The 17,023-nt window shown below is 45.4% G+C and overlaps 1 protein-coding gene and 1 long non-coding RNA gene across 6 annotated transcripts in view; one reads left to right on the top strand and one right to left on the bottom strand.

Annotated features, from left to right (window-relative positions):
• Positions 1 to 13,636, bottom strand: part of WDR81 (WD repeat domain 81) — a 35,016-nt gene extending 21,380 nt beyond the window's left edge. The window contains exons 1-4 of one of the 5 annotated variants that reach the window (XM_078595874.1): positions 13,152 to 13,636; positions 7,465 to 9,282; positions 6,092 to 7,284; positions 94 to 225 (exon numbers count right to left, since the gene is read on the bottom strand). In XM_078595874.1, coding sequence (XP_078452000.1) covers positions 94 to 225; positions 6,092 to 7,284; positions 7,465 to 9,232 — 3,093 coding nt within the window. In that variant the 5' untranslated portion in view covers positions 9,233 to 9,282; positions 13,152 to 13,636. The other 4 variants (XM_078595870.1, XM_078595871.1, XM_078595872.1 and 1 more) reach the window with 4 other exon arrangements.
• LOC144719723 (uncharacterized) lies at positions 12,955 to 16,735 on the top strand. Its single transcript, XR_013585663.1, has 2 exons — positions 12,955 to 13,663; positions 16,098 to 16,735. It is a non-coding gene; the product is annotated as an uncharacterized LOC144719723 (long non-coding RNA).
• The last annotated feature ends 288 nt before the right edge of the window (positions 16,736 to 17,023 follow it).

Here is a 17,023-nt window from a genome sequence, read left to right as displayed (position 1 = left end):
GTGAGCGCAGGTAGATGGGCGAGCGGTGAGTGCGAGACTGGCTACTCGCGCGCGCATGTGAACGCGCATACATGCCGACCCCCCCCCCCCAACCTGATCGTTGAGCACCACCCCTCCGGAGAAGTCCTCCATCTCGCTGTCCCCGCCACCTTCCAAGTGCCCGGGCTGAGCTCCGTCTATGGATTCCGAGTGGTTCACACTCGTGCCTGCGACGTTGAGCAAGACCTGCGCGAGGGAAGGACAGCTGGCTCACACGATGCTCACAGCCACAAGGCCCCTGGTGGAACATGGCGCAAATCACGTGCTCGCACCCTTCATCAAGATCCCACCGTGTCCGTCCAGTGCTCGCTGAGCTGCATTGGCCTCCGTTTGCTGAACAAATACGTTATAAGGTCACACTCATTACACACAAAGTGCTGTCCACAAATTAACCACAATGCCTCGCTGATCTCAGGGAGCATAAACTATTGCGCAAACTCTGGTCATCCTCGCAGGGGCTTTTAGCTGGCCATGGCACAAAGACGGTCACTGCATAGCTCGCTTTCGGATGTGCTTCTGCGGTCATCTGGAACGCTCTTCCTTCCGATATTAGGAAGCTATTGGAGCTATGCACGGATAAATCTAGATTGAAACTCACTTCTTTAGGGCTTCTTTGTGCGTTTAGTTTGTTGTCATTCCCCCGCACCTCCGATTAGCTACGTACGGTGCGACAGAAGTTCAACATGCATACATCTACCATCAACGCCAAACGTGCGCACAATAATGGCCTGTTCCCCACCTCCCGGCATGCTGCTAACAGAGGGCTGCACACACTCGCCTCCACCCCCAAGGTCCACATGAGTCCTTTGGCTTTAGTACAACGACTGCCTGCTAAGCCTGTTCATAGCTATCCCCTCGCCCACATACAGTCCAGGATTTGTAGGCCTAGGTTCAAAAAGACAAAGTTCATAGCTGTTTCTCTCAGTTTGGAAGACAATTTACGTTCTAAATTCAGTTTTTAAAAATTTCTATTCGTAAGCAAAAACTCGAATATATTTGTGCAAAATATCAGCTTTCTAGAAAAACACGATGAGCATTCACATCAGTCATCCACTCATGACAATCTGTACATATTAGACAGAGGTTTTGTACTGATGAGGGCTTTGTGAGGTTATATAATCAATCGATATGAAAGTGTTGGCCAAAGGCCTATATGGGGAATACACAAAGTACACAACACTGCCAACCGAGGAGTGTTTTATAATGCTATCTACTGTGGTGCTTTAACACAATTACTATTGCTATCATTTACGACAATGATAGCGTACATCTTACTTTTCAATCTACATAACTTAGTTACGTTTCAACACGTGTTCATGCAGATATCACACCACTGCCGAGAATTTTACAAACTAACACAGTTGACCAGAATTCACCGACGAGATAATTCTGTGAGATGATCAAAAACAATTTATTGATCAACAAATGGCTAAATGTTTTTGCTCTACGTTTCTAGTTAAATGTGTGTGGTTTATATATGGGTTAAATGTTTCTGGTCTATATTTGAGTTTAACGTGTGTGGCTTAATATTTGGGTGAAATGTTCCTGCGAAATGTTTGAGATGGTGTTAAAGCAAAGGTGGTTAACACGTGGATAGGAATCACACACCAGTGGGAATTCCAGCCTAATCTCATTAAAGTGAAGAGGCTTGTGTTGGATGTGGATTTGTTTTTCAAGATTAACCTGAAACTCTCTAAGTTTATTTGAAACAATGTATGATTTAGGTCATAGGCTACATGTTTTTTTTTCAACACTGTGTTCCAGTTTTTTTTTTATTTGAAGCCCATGCTTCATTATTCTAAATAAAAACAACTTCCCATGCTCTTTCCATCTATTTTTATACTTCCTGTTCCTAACACTTATTTTCTCCCCCGAAAGAACACTCTATTTTGTAAAATTCACATTTTATTTGCACTCACTAAATATCCGAGTATATTAAAGATAAACTTAAAACTGCTTCTTTTGTGTAAATTTAGCATTGGATACAGGACTACATCACACACAAAATATGAATCCGATTTGGAACGAGGCTCGTTTAAATCAACATTAATTACGAAAGAGAATATGAACAGACCAAACAAAGAAGCGAGACATGACAAGCGCGCTGGGTCCTTGTTGTCAAGTCCACAGGCTCCTAAAATGCGAACCAGCAAAGGTCACCCCCGTATCAGTCATACTTTTATAACCAGCACCCCAACCTGTCTGGTGTGTTCCCCTTTGCGCACGCACTGCCAAGTGCATGGTGCACGCCCTCCATCCACAATCACAGAGGGTGTTGTGGCTCCTGCATAGCTCTTCGTGGGCCACTGCTGAAACCTCCACGGAGCCTTGAAAGCAGCTACGAGGGTTCAGCTTGGTATTTGCTTCACTATGTTTTTGTTCACATGAATAAATATTGAAAAATGTTGGTATAAACTTGCTGCTTCAGTGAACTTGTACAATGAATAACTGGTGAATTTAAATTAATAACAGGGTTTTTTTACCATTGCTTACAGCAGAGAAAGGTTGGGGAGCGGTGGTGCAGAGGTTTGTGCACTCTACAATGAACCCAACAACCCAAGTTCGATTCCCGCTCATGACCAAAAATAGTGCAAATTTTTTTACCTGTCCTGGGCCTCCCTTAGGTTGACTCAGCCTTAAACTAGTATCTGGTGCGGTGTGTAAACATCAGTGCTGGGGAGACAAAGGTGGCCTGGGCGTGCTGCTGGCCACCCACCCTCTTGTGTGCCTTCCCGGCCTTCATAGGTTCTCGGGATCAGAACTTGCCCCAACAGTCTGTCAAGGGAATCATGTGATATACGAAAAGAGCTGGAAATGACGGGTGAGATCGGGGGGCTAACGCCTTTGCTGCAGCACAAACCCACAGAGGACGGTAGTGTCAGATGTCGTCAGTGGTCAGGCTGGCTGTAGACCGATGCATTCTATGCGTTAACAAAGAGCAAATGTTACCACCGGAGTCTAATGAGTCTCCATCATGTGTAGAGTTGTAAAAGCAATGATTGAGGTTAACCATGGGGTTTAATGTCACAGTGAGATAACACCTTTTGAAATCAGCCAAAAAAAAACCCATTCGGCTTGTTGTGCACTGTACTGAATGTCAAGGCCGAGAGTATCCGTTTTGTCTGCCTTTTACAAGAGAGGTTGGATTACAGCGAATGTCTGGGTAGGAGTGAGGTTAACACTGACATGTCGGGCAATGTGGTGCAATGTGTGAAAACGTGACCGCTGTGTGCATTGTGAGCGCGCACTCTTTTCTTTAAATTTTAATGGATGGTACATGGGTGTGATGATCTAAGTTGTAGCTAATCAAGAACGCAAAAAAAGTATCACAAAAATACTTTTTTTTTCAGTGTATTACAAAACTACACCTTCCCTGTTACCCACATGTTCCTGCAGATAAGGGGGAAAAAAAGTGATATCTGCCAAACCACAGACAAGTCAGACTAAAAGCAGAGCAATCACAATAGTTCTGCATGCGAGTAACTTCGCGAATATATTCATACAAACATAAACACACGTTTTCTAGTCGCGTAAAATAAACCATCAAAAGCGATCTCAAGTTGATCACGGCAAACGTGCATCCCACACGACAAGCAACGCTTGCACTCAGATCATCTCCTGAAAAGTGCACACTGTTATCGGAGGGTTATTCAATTTAATTGGGGAGTTGTGTCCGACAGACAGCAAAATTTGTTCCGCGTGAAAATGTGTCGCGATTAATTTTTAGATACGAATTCACCATGAAAAAAAGAGCGCTTTATGTGGTTGCGATACCGGATAGTCCCTCTCTTCTGCTGTGCGAATAGGAAAAATCAACAAGGACTGCACCATCACACGCGGTACCCACGATACTTTGGCAGTGAGTTCAATTGCTTGGGTTCAAACACGGAGGAGCCATGATGTGCCGAACACCCCAGGGCTGGGCCACAAGCAGCTGCGATGGCCTTGCGCATGGAGTAGCTTATGACCTTTGCCAATGGTTTGTCATCTTCCTGCCATCTTATCGTTTTCTTCACACTCCAGTCTCCCGCCCCACACGAAAGTGTTCCCCCACGGGCTGGTCGACCGGCCCATGCAGCAGCTTTCCAATACAGCAGTTGCATGGGCCCCGATGGGTACAGGGACTCCTCTACTTACAAACGAGTTAGGTTGCAGAGGTCGGTTTTTGTAAGTCGATTTGTTCTTAAGTCTAATTTTACTCCTGTCGATTCCAAACATGTTGTACAGAGAATGGCTTTAAAAGTTGTATAATTTCCTATAGATATAGATGCCACTGGTTCTTAATCTTCTGTAGCTGTAGATGCTAATTTACTTTGGTGCTCGTATTTTCTCTCTAGTCTCTTGAAAAACTTACCAAGAGATGTCTGCACAGTTGCTCTTTTCTTCTCATCATAAATCAACTTGCAACAGGCAACAGCATCGGGAACAGCTTCAACTGGAAATAACGGCAGGTGTTTTCGTATCTCTGAAAGTTTGTAAGATCAATGTTCGTAAGTAGAGGAGCCCCTGTACAGGATTAAATTTACCATTACACTGTAAACAGCGTTATTAAAAACAAATGTTGCGAATAGCACGTTCCAAAAAAATGAATGGGTCTTATAAGCTGGAGTTTACCTTCAATATGTAAAACTGATATCACGACGGAGCCATTGAACAAATTCCACTTCTATTATGCTCAGAATCTTGCTCAACAAGTCAGATATGCCGACAGAAAAACTTTTTTCTTTACATAACAAACATTTTTTTTAAACCGGCACGACAGCGGAGACAGTACTGGATATAAGACAGAAGTTATAGTACTCGAGTGAGCAGGCAATTTGTGTTGATTTCTACACGTTTGTAAATCACGATTATCTCAATGGGGTGATTATTATTATACGTTCTACTGCTGTGGGGCATAAGGAGAGTTCGGTTATTAGTACACCAACCTGCTTTGACCCGCAGAATGAAGTACGGTCAACCGACCACCCCTGACCATCATGGCATGGGGGGGCCTTCATCCACCAATGAATTGGCAAAGGGCTGTACATTATGATTATGCTGCTACAATGTCTGGTATGTGAGCCTCACACGACCATGAAATCAGCGAAATTCGTAGCAACTTGTAATTGCAAGGTGCATCAACATTTTATAACACTGAGAATTTGCAACAATACCACAAGAAATGTGCGTCCGGTTCTGGAGACCACCTGGAGAAGATTCCAGGCACGTGTTGACAATGATGGTGAACAAGTGCAGACTGACTTTTTGGAGGTATTAATATACATTTGTTATCATGTTACAGTGTATTATCCGTTCTTCATACATTAAAAACGAAAGTCCCATATAAGTGTTAAAAAAAGTGTTTAAGCACACTGTATTATACCACTGGAGGAGTGGGTGACATTTCTCAGAAACTTAGGCATACAATTTGATTTGATGAGCTGAAAAAAACGGAGAGGGTATGCTTTCTACGTAAACTTCCATGAGACGGAATTTCCTTTGGTACTGTATACGGCCAAATATTTAGTCTCGGGAATACCTAAGAAGAGGATGTAAACGGAAGTCAAAAGAAAGTATTCACTCGATAGAAAAAAAACAACACGGCTCTGTGTTGTGTGTTTTTTCATGCGAATACCTGAAAATATACAACACAAGGTTAACTTTATTCTTGTGAACATATGGTATGTAAACAAGTCACCGGCAAAGGATATACTGCGTACAGAAGACACGGTACGAATGTGTGGGCAGCAAAATCTATTGTTGTACTATACTATGCTCCCCCCATGCCTGTGCTCCCTGCCTCCACCAACCCACATTGACCAGCGGTGGTAAAGCATGGTCAAATAACACCCCCCCCCACCGACGACCCAAAAGCGTGAAAAGGCTCTTGTCCGTAGCCAACCGGACTAAGAAACGAGTGTTCAATCCAAGATGATTAAAAAGTGCCATAGCTCCAGTGGCCTCTTATAATATCGGATTGACAAACAGAGGCAGCGCAAGTGTACACGCACAGAAACAAACAGCCAGTGGCGGAGGCCGCGCGGCATCGTGCACGAGCGCCGCCACACACCTGGCGTGCAGGGCTGCCCGCGGCGGCAGCGGCAGCGGTGGCGTCCTCGTCCTCGGCGCAGACCTTGCTCTCGAAGCCGGCCACCACGTGGACAATGTGGCTCAGGATCGAGTGTAGGAACTGCGGCAGGCCCAGGCAGGCGATGAGGTTGAGCACAAACGCCTCCTCGTACATGCTGCGCCGCTCCTGGCCCGACCAGTCGCTCTCGTACACGCCGATGAGAGGCTTCAGCAGGAACCTGTTGGCATTCCGCTGCCCCAGCGCCTTGGCCACCGACTCAAAGAGGTGCTGAATCGCTCGCACCGCCACAACCTTGTCAGACATGAGTGACAGCAGGAACGGCAGGAGAATCTCCATTCCCTCCGACGTGAGGTTACCAAGGAGTTTTGGAAGGTCCTCGGAGAGCTCCACGATAAATTCCCTCAGGGCGCTCTGATCGCCGCTCTCCGTCACCCTGTAAAAGCGCACGACGAAACCGTACAGGTCCGGAAAATACGCGGGGAATGGAATGATGTCCGCGTGAGGGCTGATGAGCTGCAACGCCGATGGTGGCGGCAGACCCGACTGAATCATGGGGTAATTGAAAAGGCTTCCAGCGCTGCACACGCTCTGCCCAACATCCTCCACAAAAATATCCTTGTCCAACTGCAGTAAGACCTCCACAGCATGCTGCAATGGAAGTGGTAGAGCATTCTTGTGAGACTTGCAGAGTTTCCTCACCGCTTTGAACCGATCCACAAGAGTTGCTTCTACCGTCAACGTTCTAAGTTTGGGGGCGAAAAATATTTCTGCAATCAGCACACCCAACGCCTGCATGTCCCTTTGCAGCAAGTCAGGGAAGGCAATGTCTGAAGCATTTTGTGACACCTCTGTCCTTTCAAGCTGACAATGTCCCGTGGCGCTTGTGAATTTATAGAATGCCTCCAACCTCTCCAAATTCTGGAGTGGATTAAAATCTTCTGGTAGAATTATCTTTGCACTGCTGAGCTCCTGACCTTCAGAGAGCTGCGGTTTTACTTTCCAAGTGCTCATGAGTCCCATCAACATTGGTTCCAGCTGCAGTAGAGAAACGCTGCTGCTGCTGCTGCTCGGTGTCGCCATGGATGAGATGGCCGCTCGACTATCGGTGCGTTTTGCGTCTTCCAGAGCATCCAGTGCCTCCGCTGCATGTTCCAGACTGCCGTCGTCCTCATCTGGAAGTGCGGAAGATGTTGCAGCAAAGAAGTCACTTTTACAGTCCAAGCCTTCAATTCCAACATCAGGGACGTCCAAGTCAGGAATTTGATGGCTTTCAATAATTACAGCGTCCTTAACGACATGGCCAGCATATGAGTGTGACTGCGTAATGTACGGTGGATCCTGAATGGACTCACCACGAGGGCTCATTCTTTGAGGGTGCGGGAAGTCAAAGAGTTGAACAACACCAAAGTTTGCTAGATGGGTGTGGTTGTCCACCAAGTGAAGACAAACGTTTTTGGCTTTGATTGCCTCTTTTCCTGATAGTTTGTAGCCAAATGTAAGGTCGACCCAGTGGTGAAGGTTCTCCGAAACCTTGGGACTCTCCAGGAGTCGCCGGTGCTTCTCAATAAAGTCATTGTACGAGCCACACCAGGCCGGGATCTCCAGGTCCGGCATGTCCGCGTGGATCGAGCAGAAAATGTCTGGGTCGGTGTAAAACTCTGGGATGCACTCGTCCGGTGTCCAACTCTGCAGGCGATCCATGCTGGCCGGATACTCGTTGGGCTCCCATTTTGACCTCACGTGTCTGCACAAGACCTCCCTGGGTGTCCGCCTGGCTTTGTACACGTAATACGTGATGTCAGACAGGACGTCGGTAATGTGATGGGGGACGTGAAGGTGCTCCATGTGCCCTCCTCCCATGGTAACGGGAGCTTCCTTGTTCATCTGGTAGGTAAAGTCCAGTTGGCCATCGCCTTTGTTCAGCCGAAATTTAGATTTGGTCATGTCGCGTAGTTTTCCAAATGGCACGGTGAAATCCACCACCCACGGAAGCACAGGGTGGTAGTTTGGGTCTCCCAGTCTGCGCCCAGCAAGGCGATTCAGCTCCATGAGATAGCTAAAGTTGCTCTTCTTCCCGTGGACCCAGTCTGTGACAGCAGTAGCTAACCATTTCTTACATGACTCACAGAGTCTTTGTTCCTCCATACTTTCTGACTCTTTGTGCCCAACGACCTCCTCCATTACAGACTCCGGCATCTCTCCTGCTTTATTTTTGCGATGCCCAGATTTGCACTTCTCGTAGTCGGGTAACCGTGGGTTCAACTGCACTCGCAGCCTTTCGTCAATGGCAAGGTCGTGCAGGGAAAGGGCGCCGCAAGTCAGGCCTCTACTGTGGCAGAGCGCCATGGCCTGCAGAACCTGGTATATCACAAACAGCACCTTGGCGTGACTGTTGGCAAGCTTCGCCGGGCTGAATGTAACCACGCTATGAAGGCTGTGCTCTAGAAATGAACTGATAACAAAGAGAAGGTCAGAAGTTTCGACCAGGGCTTTGGCTTTCAGCACGCTAATGCCCTGTGGTGGGTAGCTGTGCATGTGAGCAGCTTTAATACACAGAACCGAGTATTTGCTTTCAGAAGTTACAGGAACACAACTAAAGCCATGGAGCTCTTGGAGTGCGTGCTTGATTGCTGTCAGAGCGGCTCGTGGCTTTTTGCTTTCCGTGGCAGAGCGGTAGGGAGCGGCGTACTTCTCAAAGGCTTTTGTCCACTGATTCCTGAAGTTATCATGACAGACGCCTTGCATGAAATGCAGGAAAGATTCTGGAGGGGATTTGCCATCAAATCCTGAGAAGCAGTCCTTGACACACCTGATGCAGGATATTCTGTAATCGAGACAGCTCTTGACAACCACTTGTATAGACACTTTGGTCCAACCATCCGGGAGCCGGTGCACAGACTTCTGCAGAAGGGTACTGACCTCTGAGGCCGTCAGCCCATCAGGCTTGGGACAAGAGGGCGGTAGCGTACCCCCTTCGCTCAGGCTCGAGATCCAATCGTCTGGCACCAACGCAGTTATCCGGCTCCCTTCCCCCACTGCCAGCTGGGCACACTCTATTCCAAGTCCCCTTTGTGTTTCTGTCAATAATTCCTCCATGGTGACATGAGAAGAAGTCAGCATCTTTCAGACAGCCAGCGATGATGCTTCCATATTATGTTCGGTGTTTGAACCTAGCAAAAGAGAATGGGATCGGGAGGGTGGAACCAAAGAGAATGCAAGTTAATGAATACGAAATAAAGGTTTGGCCTTTATATGTAAATAAAGAGTTACTCTATTAATATATACAACATGTCAAAGGACAGGCACAAATTGGTCTTTACCGTAGTTTAATTATACATTATATAAAATGCAGTCCATGTGAAAAACACACTGCCAAGGAAGGCAGTCAAAACATATTTTTTATATCAAATTTAAGACAATAAAATAAATCAATGCACAAACTCTTCATTCAGAACAGAGTGGAATACAAATATTTTAGAGTGGTTAATTAATGGTCAAACAACCGCATGACTATTACACAGCTTGGGGAGGCCTTCATCCAGCAGTGGATTGACAAAGGATCGCTCATTACATTATATAACAACCTGCATAAACCTCTCACAACAATTGTATCGGTCAGTCTATCGAAAGTGAAATTCAATACAACTCCACTACTCAAGGTGAGTGTGGGTAACATTGCAATTCCTGAGTAAGCAGACTTTTATTTCCAATATCCACAGAAAAATCCTCCCATGGATGCCACAGGATGAATACAGGCGCCAATCTGGCGCCTTTCCCCGAATTCTCAAAATCAAACGAACAGCGATGTCAATCCCCAGTCAACGGAACACAATGCAGACTGTACAGACCCCACGGATATTAGGAACTTCAGAATACAGTCGTGGATAAGAGGCAATCAACTGGACATTCTTTTACATTTGTTCTTCTTCGAAAGTTATACATAAATGATGCTAATTATGTTGGCGAGCACTGATTGACGTCAATTTGTGTTACAGTTGACTGGACACAATGTGCTTGTCATTGGTGGATATTTGTTTTGCATTAGCTGATTAAAGTGAAGCTACATACAGACACAAATTGGCTTTTACCCAGCAGCTACTGCTGGAAAATAATAAAAATGGAATCAGAGTTTAAAAGGCAATTAAATTATAAAAAAATTCTTAATCCTTAATAATACATTAAGGCTTAATGCAGTGAATTGTCATATTGTGTAGAGGTATAATAAGTAAACCATACCATCAATTAGCAATATCCTAAATAATGTCACTTGGGTATTATAAATTAGAATATATCTCTACAAAAAAAAGGTAAACTGAACAAACTGAATTTCAGAAACTTCCATTTCATTTGAAAGCGAATGACCTGACTTCACAGCAGAAACATGGAATATTGAATATAAAAAGTAACAACCATCATCGTCACCCCACAAGCGAGATACGAGAGCGTGTTAATGATAGGAGCGCAATGCTTGCAACTAAGAAAAATGATGGCCGTTTAAGGAATGGCGCAAGTAAATCTTAAATCGAACATGTATTAATACAAAATACCTTGAGGCTTATATTTCTGTAATCAAGTAATAATAGCTGACAGCCCATTGTCAATAAACTGCTGCATCATTAAGGCCTCCTTATGCCTCAATGGTGACTGGGGTTGTTTGATAATAACTTCACCACGCTCGTCAGTGCCGATTATAATCTTTGCTATCAGAGTACTGTCATTTTTTTTAAGGAGCCAGATGGGCATTGAATGTATCCCATTACATCCGTGGAGGATTCTTTGTGGCTTTAGGGAATAAATCTCCACTTACTGGCGAAATCCATTACCCACCATTGGCTTACCCCATCACATTGCGTATGTCTTACTTTTTTTGGTCGTGAAGACTGAAATATAATTTACATCCCTTTGTCGATGCCTCAATAATAAACGTGCCGAATACATAATGCATACGTTAATCCTGCTCGCATCGTTAAGTTAAATAAAACAGCGCAAATAGCCAGTCGTACTAAACTCCACTAAAGATAAGGCCCCGAAACCGAAACGGCTTTAAACGCGAGCAACACAAATGTTGCACTCGAGTCGTTTCATGCAACTGAAGCCTGGACAGTGGGACACGGTGCAGCGTTCACAACCGCTAGAATCCGAAATATCTCAAAAACAATAAAAGATAGAACAATGGCTCGCTTTTATTTTATTTGCTGTTTAACGCTTTATCAAAACAAAAAAAACGTAATCTTATATTTTGAACGGTTTCTAAAGGAAACCTCACATAAACATGTTTATGGTAAACTTAAAATCCAGATTTAGGGGCCTTAAAATAAAAAATCCCAGATTTTCTCCTGTTGTTTGTGTCCTAAAAACTACCTGTGTACCAAATTTCAGCTTTCTACCTTGAGGTGTTCGAGATATACAGATTAACTCCTTATATAGAAGATCGATACCACGATGGTCAGTGCGGGCTGCTGAAGGTGGCGAGCAAAAAGGGGAAGCATAGAGTTACAGTACAACCGAGTTTCCTGTACTGCTGCCCACCACAACCCAACCACAATTGAGACCAATGACTCGATGCATGCTCCCATTAAAAAAAAGCATCAGAGACCAGGAGGACATTCCCGTGCAGCCTACGCTTTAGCATATTTGGCGTTATTCCGAGTTACAATTGAGTTGGTACCGAGATCGTCGACAAATTTAACCCGTTCTTTTGTAAAACAAAAAAAATTGTATGTAAAATTAAGCTTACACTACATTATTCGTTTGTGGATACATTACGCTACCGATGCCTCCGACCCCCAAGATCAGGGCGAGATGTGATCTCCATCCATCGCCGGGAATGCAGGAACACTTGGTTTGGATCCCGACCCCGACGCCTATTTATTTAGAATCATGCGTTTAGAGTATTTGGCCTCTGCTATACATTGCCACGTGATGGTGATGATGATAAAAGCGGCTTCGTCGAGATATAATTTGTAACAGGTCGCTTCTGAAAAAATAACTACATAGCTCAATGGGGCCTTTCCCGCAACGCTAAAATACAAACTCACTCTTTGGTTCTTTCGGTAAAGTCACGTAAGTAGTAAATAAAATAAATAAAATCACAACGTTTCGATTGCAACACAAGCAATCATCATCAGGTGGTAAAACCACAGCAAGAAAATTTTGCTGAAGTGGGAGAGAGAGTTGCCGTGGTAAGAAAGATATGAATGCATGCGGGGTATATGGAGGTTCGGGCTATCTGAAATTAGTTTTACACAAAACGCGATTTCTGCGGGGTATATGCGGGAAAATACCCGGCAGATATGATAGACAACTATTACAAAGCATATTCTTGCGGTAAAGTCACGTAGAAGGGAAACAATATAATAATAAAAAATATAAAACAATAAAATTCTCACGACTGCAACACAAACAACCAAGAATATGAATCCCTGCAGTCACGAAAGCGTTAAATCAAAATTCACTACAAAGCAGTGATGGTTTTACCTGTTTAATAACATCCTTCCAATCATTGCTCAATAAATACAAGTTGACATTTAACTTTTGGTTTAAGTTCTCATCTCAGCTTGTGGGTGCCACCACGGATCCCACGGCGAGGCTGGCCCCGTGAGCAGCCACCAGCTGATCCCCCCGTGAGCCGTCAACCCCCGGGGGCATAACGAGCAACACCTCCGCCTGTTTGCGTGGCGACATATTAAACAGAACAACAAGATTGTAACTAAGATCATCTACACAACTATCAGATCTGTGCCGTCAAAGGGCGCCAATGATATTGAGCCCAACAAAGTCCGCTGACATCAACAAAATCGAACTTCCTGCCCCGACCTGCAGCCCCCGCGGGGACCCGCAGGGAAACTCGGGCGGCTTCACCCCGACCCAGGTCCCCCCCCCCCCGGGCTCTCCTCGCCCCGGGGGTGGTTCCCCTCTGTCTCCTCACCCTCCTCCTCACACTCACCCTGGCTCTCCCCCTCCTCACCGTGGCTCTCCTCCTCACCCTGGCTCTCCCCTTCCTCACAGTGGCTCTCCTCACCCTCACCACCCTCCTCACCGTGGCTCTCCTCACCCTCACTCCGGTCCTCGCCGAGTGAGCAGCTCTCCCCGCAGCTCTCCCCGCAGCTCTGAGCGCTCCCCGGGGGTCTCTGTCCCCGCGCCGCTGCCGCACTTCCCCTGCGCGTGTCCCCGTCTCACACAGCTGGACGAGTCTGGGCGGCTGTGTCTGTCTCCGTGTATCTCTGTCCCGGGTGTCTGTGTGTCCCCGTGTCCGGGTGTGTCTCTGTCCCCGTGTCTCTGTCTCCCCGTGTGCCTCTGTGTGTCTCTGTGTCTCTGTCTCCGTGTCTCCCCGTGTCTCTCTCTGTGTCTCTGTGTGTCTCCCCGTGTCTCTGTGTCTCTCCCCGTGTGAGCAGCCGCCACCGCCGCTGGGCCGCGTCCTTCGCACCACGCTGCGCGAGTCACGTGGGCGCCGGTCACGTGAAGAAGCAAGCGGCGAGTCACGTGGGAACTAGACGCTTGGATCACGTGGGCCGTGCCGGAAATGACGCGCATCCTTCTGACAACACGTGGGTGGGTCTTCACTTAAAGCTCTCGAGACAGCAGGAATTCATATTATTTGGGTCTTAAGGTAAAGTCACGGAGAACAATATTTTTTTTTTACAAAAAAACTAAGACGTTTCCATCGCAAGACAAGCAATCGTCATCAGGAGAAAAAAAAGATGATTGCTTGTGTTGCGATCGAAACGTCATATTTCTTTGTATGTTTTTGTTCCACGTGACTTTACCGAAAGACCCAAAGAATGCGTGGGGGGTGGGGGTGGATGGTGGGGGGTGGGGCCGGACGTCCGGCAGCCATGTTGGTTAGGTCAACCCCCTCCCCCCGAATCGAATCGCATTTTGGGATCGACGTTTCGATTCGCTCGTGGCTTCTTGTCCAAGGAGGGTTCCTGCCCAAGTAAAAACAAAGTTTAGTTTTAGTTTACTTCGTTTGAGCGATTTGTTTACCTTTCCTATACTTTGCACTCATATCGTGTTTTTTTAAAGATATATAGTTTCTTGTTGAAACTTTCTGACTTTGACGTCTGTGAAAAAAAGAGCTTTACAGCTCATCGGATTCCTCCAGGACACACGAACACATTCTGATTCGGAAGTTTTCGCTGCAAGAACGCGATGATTGGGATGTAACAATCCCGGTAGAGTCTTTTGGGGGGTTAATCTTCAGTTTCTTCCTTTCACTCGGCGCGTGAGACGTGACGGCGGCGCTCGATGGCCAGCCAACTCTTGCGACTGCCGCCACGGGGTCGTTGCCCGTGTAGCGGACGGGCCGCGCTATGAGAATGAGAATCGGTGTTTATACCGCGGGAGGAATCCGATGAGCTATAAAGCGCTTTTTCACGCATGTCGAGTAAGGGCACAGGGAGTCACAATGTTACAGCAATAATACAAAAACACACGATGGGTGTGCAATGTATCGAATAGGAAAGGCAGAAACTCGCTTAAAAATATACAAAAAAAACTAAACATGCTTTTTTTTATTTAAGCAGGTAATGCCGACCGAGCTATTCACTTATTTTCCAGAAGCGACCTGGCAATCACAAATGATAGCTCAACAAAGTGGCTTGCACGGGGACATTTATGACAGCCAAATAATCGATTAAATGTTCAAAAATAGCTTATTTTTGCACATTCTTGTATGACATAGTTTTTTGTGTTTTATATTTGTTTACTATTTTACATTTTCATAAACATACAAATAGACAAAAATAAATATCCTCCTGTAAAAAGTACTTGCACGTACCGTGCCGACCACTCCAATCTCGAAGGTCCTGCATGTTGTGATGCACGTGGCACCACTGCGTTCTTTGATTCAATACAACCGACGGTACTATTTGGTTCTTTCGGTAAAGTCACGTAGGTATCAAATAAATTAAATTTAAATCACGACGTTTCGATTGCAACACAAGCAATCATCATCAGGTGGGAAAACCACAGCAAGAAAAAAATGTCCCACTTAAGCAAACAATTCTCTTGCTGTGGTTTTCCCACCTGATGATTGCTTGTGTTGCAATCGAAACCTCGTGATTTAATTTAGTTTATATCTACGTGACTTTACTGAAAGAACCAAAGAGTATGAATCCCTGCAGTCACGAAAACTTCAAATCTAGATTACAACCGACGGTGTTTGACGATCGCCGGACCGATGCATCCTTTGAGAGCGGTGCTCCGGTGGAACTCCGAATGACACAACGCCGGATCGCAGTGTGTATATTTTATATTTGTATTACCGCGGTTATCAGTCACGAAATAATGTACATACGTGCAGTATTTTCATCGTTTAACTCGCATGTATGGAGTGTATAATGTACTAACTACAGGCTACTTCAAAAAAATGCTAACACTTATATGGGACTATCGTTTTAATGGAAAGAACGGATAATACACTAACATAGCAAATGTAATGTTAACAGTTTCAAAAAGTCAGTCTCCACTTGTTCGCCATCATTGTCAACACATTCATGGAATCTTCTCCAGATGGTCTCTAGAGCCCAGAGGCACATTGCTTGTGGTATTGTTGCAAATTCTCAGAAGTGTTTAAAAAAATGTTGAAGCACCTTGCAATTACAAGTTGCTACGAATTTCGCTGATCTCATTGTCGTGTGAGGCTCACATACCAGACATTGGAGAAGTATAATAATGATAATTTATTGGTGGATTAAGGCCTCCCCCCCCATGCCATGTTGGTCTGGGGTGGTCGGTTGACCGCAGTGTACTTCATCACGCGGTTCAAAGCAGGTTGGTGAAAGGGGATTTACCAGTTGGTGGGTGTTAACATTTTTTTGAAGCACCCTGAATATCTATATTTATCATGCACCTGGTGAAGATCGCCTTTGGAACGGGTTTTCCGGTTTGGTTTGGGACCACAGCCGGATAATGTTGGAAGCAGCCGGATAATCGCTGATCATCTGTAAACCTGTTCTGAGTGGCCGTGTTTCGTCTTCTGCAGGCAGAAGACTTCACGCGAACCCGCCCCGTGCCACGAGGGGGCGCAACAGTCGCGCCGTGGCCACAGGCACCGCACAAACCGTGGGGGGATGCAGCGACAACGTCGACACGCTTCCAACTCCTGGGTGGATTGTTCGGCAGCATAATCGTTGTGTCCTGGAGGAATCCGATGAGCTATAAAGCTCGTTTTTACAGATGCCCAGTAGGGGCACGGGGATGAGAATTTTACAACAACAACAAACTACAAAAACACGATAGGGTGGCTGGAAGGCTTTGATCTAGCAGTGGACTGATCATGGCTGATGACATAGTCTGCTATATATATAAAACATCTACATGTCTCTGTAACTTCTCTATAAAAAAAACAATATCGCATCAATGACACCTACGTAACATGTCTTGTTTAACATCTCTGATATCGTTCTACACAACCACAGACCGCCACTCAATAGGAAGGAGACGATTATCTGCGCATCTAATTGGTTACATTCTCCAAAGCGACGCTCATGATCACTGTATTACAAAGTTATTACATTACAATATTGTTATGAAACGTAAGGTCGGCCATTCTAAGGCCATTTCATGTCTTCACTTGTTTGGCGGGTTTATTTGTAATAAATTGTACGATTGTGACTGAAAGCAGCATGTAATTGTCACACTCCTTGTAAAATACACGAGAAACTGGCTAAACGGGATAATCCGCGTAGCAAACAAACTTCGTTCGCATGAAAAATGGGAGCTTTTTGTATGAAAACACAAGTTTTACCCTTTCTGGAAATAAGGCAGGTGTTAAGATGTCCAAGCACCACATAGAAACCTGTTTTATTGCCAGAAAGGGTAAAACTAATTCTTATTTTTTCATACTTATCATGGTCAGCAGTGTCGCCACAGTTAAATATAAACAGGACTTTCCAAGACAAGTTACGT

The sequence above is a fragment of the Lampetra planeri genome, chromosome 7, assembly GCF_965212315.1.
Source record: "Lampetra planeri chromosome 7, kcLamPlan1.2.h2, whole genome shotgun sequence".
NCBI lineage: Eukaryota > Metazoa > Chordata > Hyperoartia > Petromyzontiformes > Petromyzontidae > Lampetra > Lampetra planeri.
Note: the sequence above shows the minus strand (reverse complement) of the source record. Positions and strands in the feature narration are given on the sequence as shown.